General features: G+C 56.1%; 5 protein-coding genes across 5 annotated transcripts; 2 read left to right on the top strand and 3 right to left on the bottom strand.

Annotated features, from left to right (window-relative positions):
- Nucleotides 1-128: 128 nt before the first annotated feature.
- IUM83_00556 (uncharacterized protein) lies at nucleotides 129-767 on the bottom strand (the record flags this gene model as incomplete). Its single annotated transcript, XM_067924335.1, has 2 exons — nucleotides 129-480; nucleotides 553-767. 2 exons carry the CDS (start codon nucleotides 765-767, stop codon nucleotides 129-131), a joined length of 567 nt encoding a protein of 188 aa, XP_067788440.1.
- Nucleotides 768-964: 197 nt separating this feature from the next.
- On the top strand, nucleotides 965-1,387 carry IUM83_00555 (ribosomal protein L13; the record flags this gene model as incomplete). Its single annotated transcript, XM_067924334.1, has 1 exon — nucleotides 965-1,387. The coding sequence occupies one exon, from the start codon at nucleotides 965-967 to the stop codon at nucleotides 1,385-1,387; it is 423 nt and encodes a 140-aa protein (XP_067788718.1).
- Nucleotides 1,388-1,578: 191 nt separating this feature from the next.
- Nucleotides 1,579-6,688, bottom strand: IUM83_00554 (Flagellar protein; the record flags this gene model as incomplete). The annotated part of the gene is made up of 10 exons (XM_067924333.1): nucleotides 1,579-1,821; nucleotides 1,893-2,201; nucleotides 2,278-2,500; nucleotides 4,928-5,047; nucleotides 5,096-5,264; nucleotides 5,370-5,571; nucleotides 5,647-5,703; nucleotides 5,778-6,027; nucleotides 6,123-6,310; nucleotides 6,392-6,688. The coding sequence occupies 10 exons, from the start codon at nucleotides 6,686-6,688 to the stop codon at nucleotides 1,579-1,581; spliced, it is 2,058 nt and encodes a 685-aa protein (XP_067788435.1).
- A 1,265-nt stretch (nucleotides 6,689-7,953) lies between these two features.
- On the top strand, nucleotides 7,954-8,697 carry IUM83_00553 (uncharacterized protein; the record flags this gene model as incomplete). The annotated part of the gene is made up of 1 exon (XM_067924332.1): nucleotides 7,954-8,697. One exon carries the CDS (start codon nucleotides 7,954-7,956, stop codon nucleotides 8,695-8,697), a length of 744 nt encoding a protein of 247 aa, XP_067788434.1.
- A 409-nt stretch (nucleotides 8,698-9,106) lies between these two features.
- IUM83_00552 (mitochondrial uncoupling protein 4) lies at nucleotides 9,107-10,328 on the bottom strand (the record flags this gene model as incomplete). Its single annotated transcript, XM_067924331.1, has 3 exons — nucleotides 9,107-9,341; nucleotides 9,422-9,706; nucleotides 9,784-10,328. 3 exons carry the CDS (start codon nucleotides 10,326-10,328, stop codon nucleotides 9,107-9,109), a joined length of 1,065 nt encoding a protein of 354 aa, XP_067788715.1.
- Between the last annotated feature and the right edge of the window lie 1,294 nt (nucleotides 10,329-11,622).

Below are 11,622 nucleotides of genomic sequence, written 5' to 3'. Positions count from 1 at the left end.
ACTGTTCTTGTTCTTGTGTGTATGTTCGTGTCAAACACCTGCTAGCAGCAAGAAGAGAACCCAACCTGCATGTGCAAAAACGATTGAATGGATGGATACTTCTACCAATCCGGCGCCCTCCTTGTTTCTCACTTCTCCTCGTCCATCTGCTTCTGCAAGGCCAGCATTTTCTCCAAAAAGCTGCCGTCATTTGGGATCTCCGGCACGCCGCCGGACGTCTCGGGCACCTGCTCCTTCTCCTGCTCCTGCTTGTCGCCACTAGTCTCCTTCTCCTCCTGTTCCTGCTCCTCGCCGCCGTCCTCCCGAGCCCCGTCCAGGGCCTTGGCCTTCGCGCGCTCCTTACGCCGCCGCCGCTTGTCCGCGCGCTTCTGCATCTTGGCGTCGAACTCCTCGGCGTTGCGCTTGCGCTTGGCCTCGAATTCCTGCTGGGCCTTGTTCTGCTTGTAGCGCTGCTCCATGGCCGCCACGCGCTCCATCTCTCTGCCAGAAGATTGGGTTCCATCAGTACGCAGTGAATAAAACAAAGATCTACGCTATGCAGCGCTGCGCTACCTTCTCCTGGCGGCGCGGTACGTGTGGAAGTCGCCGCTGCCGGCGCCCGCGGAGCTGCCGGACACGTTGTCCACGCGGTTGACGTGGAACTTGGCCGCGTCCTTGGGCTCATTGGCAGCGGCGGCTGGCGCAGGCTCCGCCACGGCGGCGCCCTGCGCGTCCTGGTCGCTGAAGGTCTGCACCGTCGTGTATCGACCCATTTTGGAAATGAGCATGGGCTGTATGTACCCTTTTTTTCATCGGCTGCTTTTAAACGAACGCTTGATTGGTGTACATGTACATCAAACGTTAGATTACACAACCGAACCCGGTAAAGTACGCCCTCAATAAAACGCGGCGACGGGTGGCCTCAATCGTGATCTGGGGCCAGCAGCCAGCAGAGCTCGACGGCGGACGGAAGCGCTAGGCAAGCATGAGCAAGATCGCGCAGGCCTCCAAGGTGGCGTGGCACGTGGTGGACGCCAAGGGACAGGTGCTCGGGCGCCTGGCGTCGCAGCTGGCGCCCATTCTGCGCGGCAAGCACAAACCCACGTACGCCCCGAACGTGGACTGCGGCGACTACGTGGTGGTCATCAACGCCAAGGACATCGTGCTCACGGGCAACAAGTGGAACAATAAGTTATATCGCTGGCACACGGGCCACCCGGGCGGCCTCAAGCAGCGCACGGCCAAGGAGCTGTTCGAGCGCAAGCCCGAGGAGGTGCTGCGCAAGGCCGTGTTCGGCATGCTGCCCCGCAACCGCATGCGCGCGCTGCAGGACAAGAAGCTCAAGATCTTCATGGGCGAGGAGCACGACTTCGTCGCGGAGGTGGGCGAGAACCCTGTCATCCTGTAGGCTGGAGGCGATATAGAGCAAGAGAGAGAGAGAGAGATGGATAGTAGGTGGGCAGCAGAGCGACGAGGCCAGGCAAATGCAGCGGACGCGAGTGAGTGGATGGAGGGTAATACACGGTTGTTGCTTACCTGCAACGGCCTCTTCGTTTTGGATGCTGTTGTTTCTGGCGCTCTTGTTGTTGTAGTTGCTGGCTATTCTACCGCGTCGGTGGGTGCAGGTTCATTGTCTGGGGCCTCTTGTTGCTGCTGCAGGAGGACCTCGCGTTCTTGCTCTTCTCGCTGACGTTGTAGTTCGAATTGCTGCTGTCGCTCGAGCTCTTCTCGGGCCTCGTCTTCCTGGAATTGGCGCAGCAGGTCCTCGCGGGTGCTCATTGCAGTGAGCAGAGCTTCGATGTCGACGAACGCCGACTGCTTCATTGTGAAGCCTGCCGCGATCTGTCGGTGCGACGAGAGAATGCAGGTTAGTGTCGTATTTGAGGCATGGATAAGTGGGTAGAGGCTCGTACCTCAGCAATTGCATGTGCGGGGCATCGACGCCAGACTTCTGGAAGTGCGTCAGGTTGAGACGTCAACGCGGCAATGATCTCCACCAATGTGCACAAGGGAATCAGCCTGGAGTTATCGCAGGACTGCGATGCTAATGCCTCCCGGAGGCTGTCGCGTTGGCGAGGATTGAGCACCACTTCGTGCGTTTCTTCAACAATGGGCGGCGCGTCTGGAGGAATTCGAGGCAGCAAGCGCCTATCTCCATTGACACGCACAGTCGTGTCCTCCCGCAACTGTACAGTTGTTGGAAATCGCTCGATGAAGTCCGGCTACAGCACACGACCAAACACAGATCAGAGCGCATGAAAACATCAACAAGAGAGAGAGAGAGTGCTCGACACTCACGCTGACATCTACGAACAACGGAATAGCGATTTCGGCCTCAATAGCGGTGCGGATGAACGCGACCAAGTCTGCAACAGCCACCTGCTCTCGATCTTTACGCTCTTCGAGGACATCTCGCAATGTGATCTCGACCGAGCGCATTGACCGCGTGACTTCATCGCAGGCCTTCTCCGTGGCTTCTTGAAGGAATCTCACTCGTCGCTGCATCAAGTCGTGTTCATATCTGATACCATTCAGCAAATTTATCTTGCAGTAGTCACCATTGTGCTCCTGGCTTCCAGCGTCACCTCCTTCCGCAGTCGCAATTGGAGCAATTGCTTCCATCCATGACCCACATCGCTGAAGAACGTCGGCGTACTCTGCTAGCAGCTCGGTTATAGTTAGTACCTCCGCTCGGGCGTCTTCACTTGTTGCGACTGCACTACTCGGGATCACGGCAGCAGGTGCAGGCGCCTTTGGTTTACCTTTCGGCGGAGGTTTCCCTCCCCCTCCTGTTGCTGTTGTTGGCGGCGCTACCGGAGCGTCTACCGGTGTATCGTTTGCCGGATCTCGATAAATTCGGCATGCCATCTCTAAGCGAGACTGATGTCCGTGCCAAGTCTCCACAATGTTATTTAGCTGAGAACGCTCACTACTTGCAGCGTAGTGGCCATCTACAAGAAGCTGGACGGAGACGCGGAAACGGTCGCATTCTGCCTGAAGCGCCATTTGATAGATGACTGCAATTTGCTGACAAGTTCCCTCAGTCCATCCGTCACCAACCATACTACTAAGTTCATCGTCATTTGCTGCACCTTTGGCGTCGATGAGAGCCCCAAGTTCATCCTGCAGCACATCAACACGAGCATGGAGTTCTAACTTCGTGAGATCGTCGAAACGCATTTCTTCCACCACCTCGTTGAACTGCCTTTGAAACAGATTCACAATTTCTTGCTTCTCATCGGGACGGCGTAAGAACTCACAAAACTCACTTGTCATTAACTGCGCGCGCTCGGTGACGCGATGTCGTTGCTCCCGCAGCAGTGCAAAACTTGACTTCAGGATAGAAATATATTCTGTCTCTGCGTCATTCCACAACGCTATCAGTGCTTGTGCTGTTGCTGGGACAAGTTCTCCAGAGAACTCGCTGCTTGGTATAGGACGTTGTGACTGCTCTTCTTCCATCCATATTTTAACACCAGCCACGACACTATCTAGCTGACGCTGAGCCTCATCTAGTTTTTGGCGTAGCTCCAAAATTTCCTCTTTCTTAGCTTTTGCTTCCTCCGCCTCCGCCACAGCCGCCTCCATCTTGGCAATGGCTACGTTAGCCTCATCAACGTCTGCCTCGAATGAGCATATGCGATTTTGTCTCTCCTCCTCGCTTGCCATAAGTTCTTGCTCCTTTGCCTCTACCTGTAGCTGCTTCGACTCTGCTTCGTCTTGTCTCTCTTTCTGAAACTGATTCACAATTGCCGCAATAGCTTCGTGGCACTCGTTTATAGTCATCCCGGGCCTGGATGGCTCGTGCAATGTCTTGAATTTGGTGTACCAAGCCTTATGATCACGTGAAAACTCTTCATTGGCCAGACAATGCAAAGCAAGCAGCTCGCTCGAGAACGCGCTTGGATTTATATGCTGTAAACGACGTCGTGCAGCGGAATCGTCTAGTGGCGGATCAAACACCAAGTGATGTTTATCGCCTGTTGCGCAGTCTTCGACTTTACCTAAACATCGGTCGAGGACTGTATCTGCAGCACAATCGATATGGAAAACGAGATCTACACCAGATTTACCGTGGAGAAATGCCGGAGACAGCGTTGGTTTGCTGAGACCCGGAGCAATCGCAGACGCAAAGTCAGACGGACAGGGAATAACCGCAGGGTCCACATATCCGGTTAGTTGCTCTTCCAAATGCCGATTATGCTGTTCTGTTGCAGGGAGATCGTAAATTAACCACCCAGTCTTGTTGCCACCTTCTGATGCAAGTGAGTCCGCCTCGATCTCGTCAATAGATTCAACTACGAGACGACTGTATAGCTCTGGGGAAACCTCTTTTCCCTCCGTTAGAAACTTCTCCAGTTCCTGGCCAAGAACACTTAAGTTTTGAACGCTATTTTGAATAAGATCGTGAACTGAGAGCACGGCCAAATTATGCGTTTCACCCAGAAGCTTGGCTTGCGTACACTTGCCAGCAAACGGAGGGCCAAAGATAAGAATTCGGAGTGGGTGGAGGGATTTTGTCGCTCGGCGAGTAGATACAGATAAGTGCGGGTCGTCGTTATCCGCATCATCTCTCTCTGAGGCCGTATCCGCTAAGCGAGAAATCCAACGTAGCGACTTAATTGTTTCTCCCAGAACGAAACAGTCCTCTATGAAACTTGTTGCTCCGAGAAATAGAGACCCATCGTCAATCGCCAACAAGGGGGATTGTTGGTCAGTTCTAGTACGAAATACCTGAAATCTTGATAAATAATTCTCCAGCTCGTGACTATCTAACAACTCGACGTGGCTAGAATTATCTGGAGTTGCCCGTGGAAACTCCTTCCCAGATATATGGCCATTAGCAAACTTGACTTTGTACTCATTCCAGGTTTCCGCAGTCAGAAATACGACAGGGTCTCTGGAATGCAAAGTTTCTTCTCGCTTTCCAGCAATGAAAAGCACGAACTTCACCATGTCATCCATGATCTCAGCTGAAATCTGCTCACTGAGGTAGCGGGCTGCTGCTTCAATGGACACACGCACATTGCTGCGTTGTAGCACCTGCATCTCACTGTCGTCCTCAAATCTGAGAAGCAAATTATGATAGCAACAAGTATCTCGGTCAATCTCTGACATGGAGTCCAGTTCTTGTTGGTTGAGATATTCTTGATTTCGCATTAGCCTGTTTTCGCGAGCCACCTCTTTGTAAGTAAGAATGCGGCCCATTTCACCGTGTACGTCTTTTTCACTGTTCGTGTCTCGCAGCACCACATCCTCCAGAATACTTGTCACTCGCGCAGTTCCTATACGAGAGTGGGAATAAACACATTCTTGAACAAATCGCTTTCGCCTGCGAGATAAATTCCCTTTGCGTTTCTCTCGCTGTTGCATTTGCTGTTTAATGACACCGCTGGCACTTTCCATTTCCAGCATATTGGCGTGGTAGAGCTCCCTCTCGTTCATGGACGATCCTGCCAAATTCGAGGTTGAATACTTCTTTTTATCGGAAGTTGCTCCCAGAGCAGTCGTGAGCGAGCGAAGACCGTAGCCAACTGATTTGCGTGAAGAAACTTTGCCACCGGTACGCGTGCTCTCTGAATCACTATTGCTCTACAAGGAGGCAACATGTTGTTAACATGTAGCTCCATAAACGAAAAAAGCAAAGCGAGCATCTTGATCACGTACGTAAAAGTCGTCCAGATCATTTTGCACCTTTCGGCGAAGGCTAAAGGTGAGATTTTCCTGGAACAAACAAACCAAGGTGTTAGCACCACAACGATAGCGGGAGGATAACACATTCAAAAGCACCATATAACCTCGGCTTCCTCGCGTTTCTTCATCAGCTGTTGGAAGAATGCAGCCCGACGTTGCTCCCGCGCATTCTTCGTTTGCAGCGCTTGTCTCCAGGCCGGCGAGTCTGTCTCTTCGAGAGCTTCCTTAATAAAGCTGCTGTGGATGTATGCGCGGTGCAACCTCTCTGCCTTCGTGGCCTCCAAAAGCTCTTTCTGGTCCTCCAATCTCGCCAGATGTGCTTTTCGTTTCGTGGCCTCCTCCGCGATCCGGTCTCTGCAGAGACAAACAGCGATAGGTTTCATCGTCAGCATTCCCCAACCTACATTAACCTACATCGCAGTTGAGCACGTATTTCACTTCACACTTACTTTTCCTGCTGCAGAGATGTAATGGACCGCACATGTCGCCGAACCGAGTGCTCGAACAGCCGATGGTTCTCCGAATCGTAGCTCGGCTTCGCGAGCTTCACCGGCCTGTTGTGCAGCGGGAAGATGCCCGTGCGCTCCAGAGACTTAGACGAGACGGCCGGGGCTCTCCCCACGCGTGTGGCAGCGATCTGTGCAACGCAGGCAACGGGTTAGACGAGATAAGGAGTCCCTGTGGCCAGCGCGAGAGACCCCTTGGCTCCATCCATCACCTTGATCTGGTAGAGCAGGTTGGCGGCGGCGTCCTTCTTCTCGTTCATGATGGCGGCGGCTGCGTTGGCGTCGAACTTGATGTTGAGGTTGCGCAGCGTGGGCTCGAGCAGGCAGAAGTTGAGGATCTTGGCGTCGGCGCTGGAGCTGCGCGTGAAGTCGGCGAAGTCGTGCTGGTGGTTGAGGCGGTGCAGGATCTCGCCCAGCAGGTAGCCGCTGGCGAAGTCCGCCTCCACGTCAGTCACGTGCGTGGACAGCTCCAGCTCATGGTTGAGCCAGCGCAGCAGCAGGTCCGCCATCGCGGCAGCAGCAGGGCCAGCAGCTGCAATGCGGCGCGCGGCGAAGGGATCCAGCCAAGGGTCGCCAAGTTGAAGCCGGTGGTGTGGCACACATCAGGTGAGGTGATTACGTAGAAGTTGAAGCTGCTGTTGGATGTGCGGCGGACAGAAAACCGACAGCGTTCGGTTAAATACGAGCAAAGCTGCCAGCAGCTCCGTCGGAGCCTCCGAGGAGTCTCGTCGCAGCCGGAGGAGATTCTGGGTGTGTTGGACTCGTAGGCAGTCTTGCTTGCTCCGAAGTCTCATTGCGAGTCGCACTGGGACTTTGCGACAGGGCTCGATGGCGCCACCACGTGCGAACTGAGTCCAAGGCGGCTGCGAGGCCAAAAACGATATCTACAGCAGGGGCAGCCAGCGGCTCATTTTGCAGAAGTGGTCTCCGAACTGATCCGGAGCCCAGTGCTCAGCACTCACCCGCCGGTGGGTGCACTAGCAGCGATAGGCGGCCCTGCGACCCCGCGGCAACCAGGCATATCATCCTGCGTGGCGGGCGAGGCCGCGGCCGCCACGCAGCGCAACGCGAGCATGTCGGTCTGCGTGGACGCGGCCTGTTACCAACGCGCCGCTTTACAGCAAATCCGCCCGAGGGCTCCGGCGTGGGCAGTTTAGGGCTGGTTACTCCAGAGCCAGCCAGTGCCACGCTGGCCTTCCCAAGTTTCAACCCTACTCCCACCGGCAAAATTACCTTCACTTTCTCGCCGGATGACGCCGCACGCTGGTCGTTGTCAGCTACTGTACAGGTAGCACGCGCGGCGAACGCCAGCGGTGATCGCCAGCGCCGCCACCAACCGCGGAAGCCACATGCAAGAAATAGCCTGCTGGCCGCCGTCCCAAGATAGACTGAGCGCTTCTCCGCCGAAAAATAAAATGCGAAACATAGCCACATTCTTACAGTCCCCTGCGAAAACCGATGGTTATTTACCAGCGTGTCTATGAACCGTGGAACGAACGAGCGCAGGCGCCGATTGCGCCCCAGAATCACTTTTGCTGTCCACCAGCAGAGCGGAGAAGGCAGCAGGAGTCCGAGCGCGGCTGCGAGAAGCGCGCTCCATAAGCCAGCGAGCACACCCTCTCACCTGTAGACACGCGAGCGAGCGAGCGCCGCACGCACGGAGGAAGCCCGCAGCCACAACAGCCATCCCCACATCACCTTTTGCTGCATGACCCGGAGGCCGCAGCATCAGTCACCGCAGACTCTCCCACAGCTGAGCACACAGCCCACAGCCATGGCGACGGTCGAGAAGCGAGATGCCCGACTGTCCAAGAAGTTGCCGTCGTACGGCGGCCGCCTATCCGAGGACGACGACCCTAGCTTCTCCGCTGAGGACGAGGAGGTGGACGAGACGTTCCTGGCGCTGCAGAAGCTGCTCAAGGCGCTCAATCGCACCAACCGCAGCAGTGTCGGCAGCAACGGCAGCTTCCTGGGCGGGGGCAGCAACAACCAGGTGGCGCCTATGAACGACAGCTCCAGCCAGCAGCGCATGTCCCGCGAGGACCGCGAGGAGATTCTGGAGAGCCGCCGACAGGAGCGCGACCGCTTCCGCCGTTCGCTCTTCTCCAAGAGCACCAACACCGCCGCGCGCCGTCGACGTACGTGCCCAGCCTACTACTGCTCGGAAGAGGAAGAGGAGGAGGAGGCCCCCGTGCAGTCGGTGGAGAGCACCATCTCGAACAGGTTCATGAACGGCTCTTTTTCCAGCCTCAACGTTCACGTGATCTCGCGCGACCGCTGGTCCACGGAGGACCGCGTGATCGAGCGGCTCCCCATCGTGATGCTGCCCAATAGCGGCAAGGTGTCCATCCCTACGGACAACGAGAAGATCAAAGTCGTGCAGACGGACGAGTACATTGATCTGCGCGAGAAGCTGGTCAAGAGCATGCCGGCGGGGGTTTCGACATTGCACTACCTCACGCCGCCGCGTTCGACGTGGTACATGCAGATGCACGATTTCGAGGAGCTCAAGTGCTGAATGGATACGTTGGTGATCCGTGAATGAGAAATACAGTGAAGAGAAGAAACGAAGTGAAGCTCAGGTGGGCATGTACGCGAGCCACCCACAGAGTGTAGCGGTGGTCGAAGAAAAACTATTCACGGCGTCGCACTCTATGCGACCCCAAAGAGAAAGAAGTGAAGGAGAAGCTTCCTAAACGCCACGCCATCCCATGGCCACATACGCAAGAGACGCGCTTGGTGCCTTGTACCCTTATTTAAACAAGCCAACGTGGGTCGGTGGGCACCTCTGCCTGTCATTCCAAGCAGCAAACGTTCAATATACACAATGGTGATAACAAAAATGATATCTTTACGTTTCCCATGGAGGGCATCGCTGTTCCTGCCGACCCAGCAGCGCTTGCTGGCAGTCTAGCACAGGCGAGCGTCTACAGCTCTTCGTCGCTTGGCGTGAGCGCCTTGCGGTACTTCTCGTACGAAACGAAGAACACCACACACCAAGGCGCCTTGCGCATCCAGTTCGGGATAAAGCCCTTGTAGAAGGCGGCGAAGCCACCTTCGTGGAACGTCTTCCGCACACAGTCAATCATGCCCTTGTAGTGCAGGCCCTTGCCGCTCGCGTCCGTCGGCTGGCTCATCAAGCGGGTCTTGACCACGTCGATCCTACAACGAAAACCATCACCACAAACAGAAGGTCAACGTCGACGCCTTCAAACCACGTTGAAGCAAGCAAGAGCACGTACGGGTTGGATGCCGCCGCACCAGCGAAGCCTGCCACGCAGCTGGCGCCGGTGTGCGCCAGCACGCCCTCCTTCAGCAGCCCGGACGATATCAAGAGCTCCTTGCTGTGGTCGTACGTGCCCAGCTCGGCGGCGTTCACAATGAAGCCGCGCTGGATGTTCGGCGGCATGCCGCGGAGGAACCCGCGCAGTCCTTCGCGCTGGTAGATCATGGTGAACGCGTCGCCCACTCCACGATACAACTTGCCCGAGCGGTCCGCCTGCATGCGCACCTTGATGACATCCACGCTATAGATTCAAACAACAACACCCTGCGATCAGCACACCTCCATCGAATTCAACGCCAGACCGAGGACACAACGTACGGGTTTGCGATGCTGATACCAATGGCGCCGGCGCAGCCGCCGGCCAGGAACTTGTTGATGAACGGCACCTCACCGTTCGCGCCCTGCGCTGCGTTGGCACCGAAAAAGTTGCGTAGCGGCTCGTAGAGCACCATGCAGATGCTCGTGTACGACACCTGACGCAGCAGCGCGGGTGTGGCTCCGTTCCAGAGCGATGCAGGACCCTCCTGCTTAATCATAGTCTGCGCCGCGTGGAGCATGCCGTTGTAGTGCACCGCGGGCTTGCCACCCGCAGTCGGGCCGGACCGCTGCGCCTGCAGCCGCACCTTCGTGATGTCGATCGGCAGCGTCAGCAGCTCGGCCGTCGCCGACGCCGCGCCACCCGCAAGGAAACGCGTCCACTGCGGCTCGATCACCGCCTTCATCTGCAGCGGGGCCTCCTCCTTCACGCCAGTCTGGGTCGCCATCGTCTTCAACGAGGAGAAAGGTGTTGACCAAGGTGCTGATAGCTCTTCGAGGGGCTGCGAAAGCGAGAATGAGATCATCGAGGAGGATGCGGTGGTCAGAGACCGTCAACCGCCTGCTGGAGCATCGGATCTGCTGCTCGTGGTGGATTCGACGCGGGCGTCTTTGCCCGCGCACAGGAGCGCCATGAGGTGACGGCGCCCGGTTTAACTGCTGAACCGTCGAAAGCGCAGACAGCAGCAGCGAAATGGGCTTGGCTTTGTTGACCAGCAGGCTAGGCACAAGGCCGCATCTGCTGCGAAAATTCAATCACTTCCGAGTGATTGAATCGCGAGGCGAGATTCATCGCCTCTATGCAAGGCCGACACCTTGCCCCGCGGCTCGGACTCATCATGGACCATCACGCAAGCTCACCCAGAATGCGCGAAGCTTGTCGACTTGCTGGAGAGACCTGCAAGGCGAGGCGAGTCAAGCATTGCTGTCAGCGCTGGCAAGCCGCAAACGACAACTTCAGACTCTGCTTGGTTGAAGCGACCCATCCCCTGCTGCGCGACTGCAGAGATGGCAACAGAGCACCAGCTGGACCACCGACAACTTGTTGGCAACAAGTGCTGGAAACCACTTCGAGCGAGTTTGCATCAGGGTCGGCAGCCGTGCGCTGGTGTCAGCGCCACCAAGATGGCGGCAACATCAATCCGGTATTACGTGCAGCCGAAAGCAGGCACAAAGTTGCCATCCAGAAGAAGAAGTTGCGCCGTTGTCAAGGGTACCATACATTACCCTACTTCGGCCGGCCAGCTGTGAGGTAGGTACGTACGCGCCTGGAAAGCGAAGTCTTGACTGCAGCTAGAGCAGGCAGCACATACGAATGTCCTGAATCAGGCCCCCTGATCGCAAGTCATCATGTAGCCATGTAGATCCTCGTTGCTCACTCAACCAACACCAGCAACGAGCAGCTTGTCCAGCGGATGGCCAAGTGAAAAAAATAAGTTTCAAGGGCGGTGGGCAGCACCTGCGCATGCCCGGCACTGGTAACGCAAGTCAAACGCACCCGCCCGCAGTGCAAGTGCGGGCCGCAGGTGTCAACGGTCCTGGATTTTCGGATGAGGTGGAAGTCTCTGCTCCCGTGTGACTCATAGGAAGGCTTGGCTTGCCGTGCATGAGCCCTAAATTGATGAGAGCCACCCCCTGCTTACCAGCGCAACAACAGAGGACGTCGACGCGGTCTCCGATGCAAGTCGAGCGAAGCCCTGACTCACTTCGTTCTCGCGATCGTGATACAGCCGAACAGTAGAGGTACAATTTTTCACAAACCAGAGGTATTACTACTACTGGAATTCAACTCAACTGTACCAGCTTTGGGGTCAGGTTATATCGCACAAAATATAGTCGTAA

This window comes from Phytophthora cinnamomi, assembly GCF_018691715.1.
Source record: "Phytophthora cinnamomi strain GKB4 chromosome Unknown Contig53, whole genome shotgun sequence".
NCBI classification, from domain to species: domain Eukaryota; phylum Oomycota; class Peronosporomycetes; order Peronosporales; family Peronosporaceae; genus Phytophthora; species Phytophthora cinnamomi.
The sequence above is the reverse complement of the archived record's forward strand: the minus strand, read 5'-3'. Positions and strand labels throughout refer to the sequence as shown.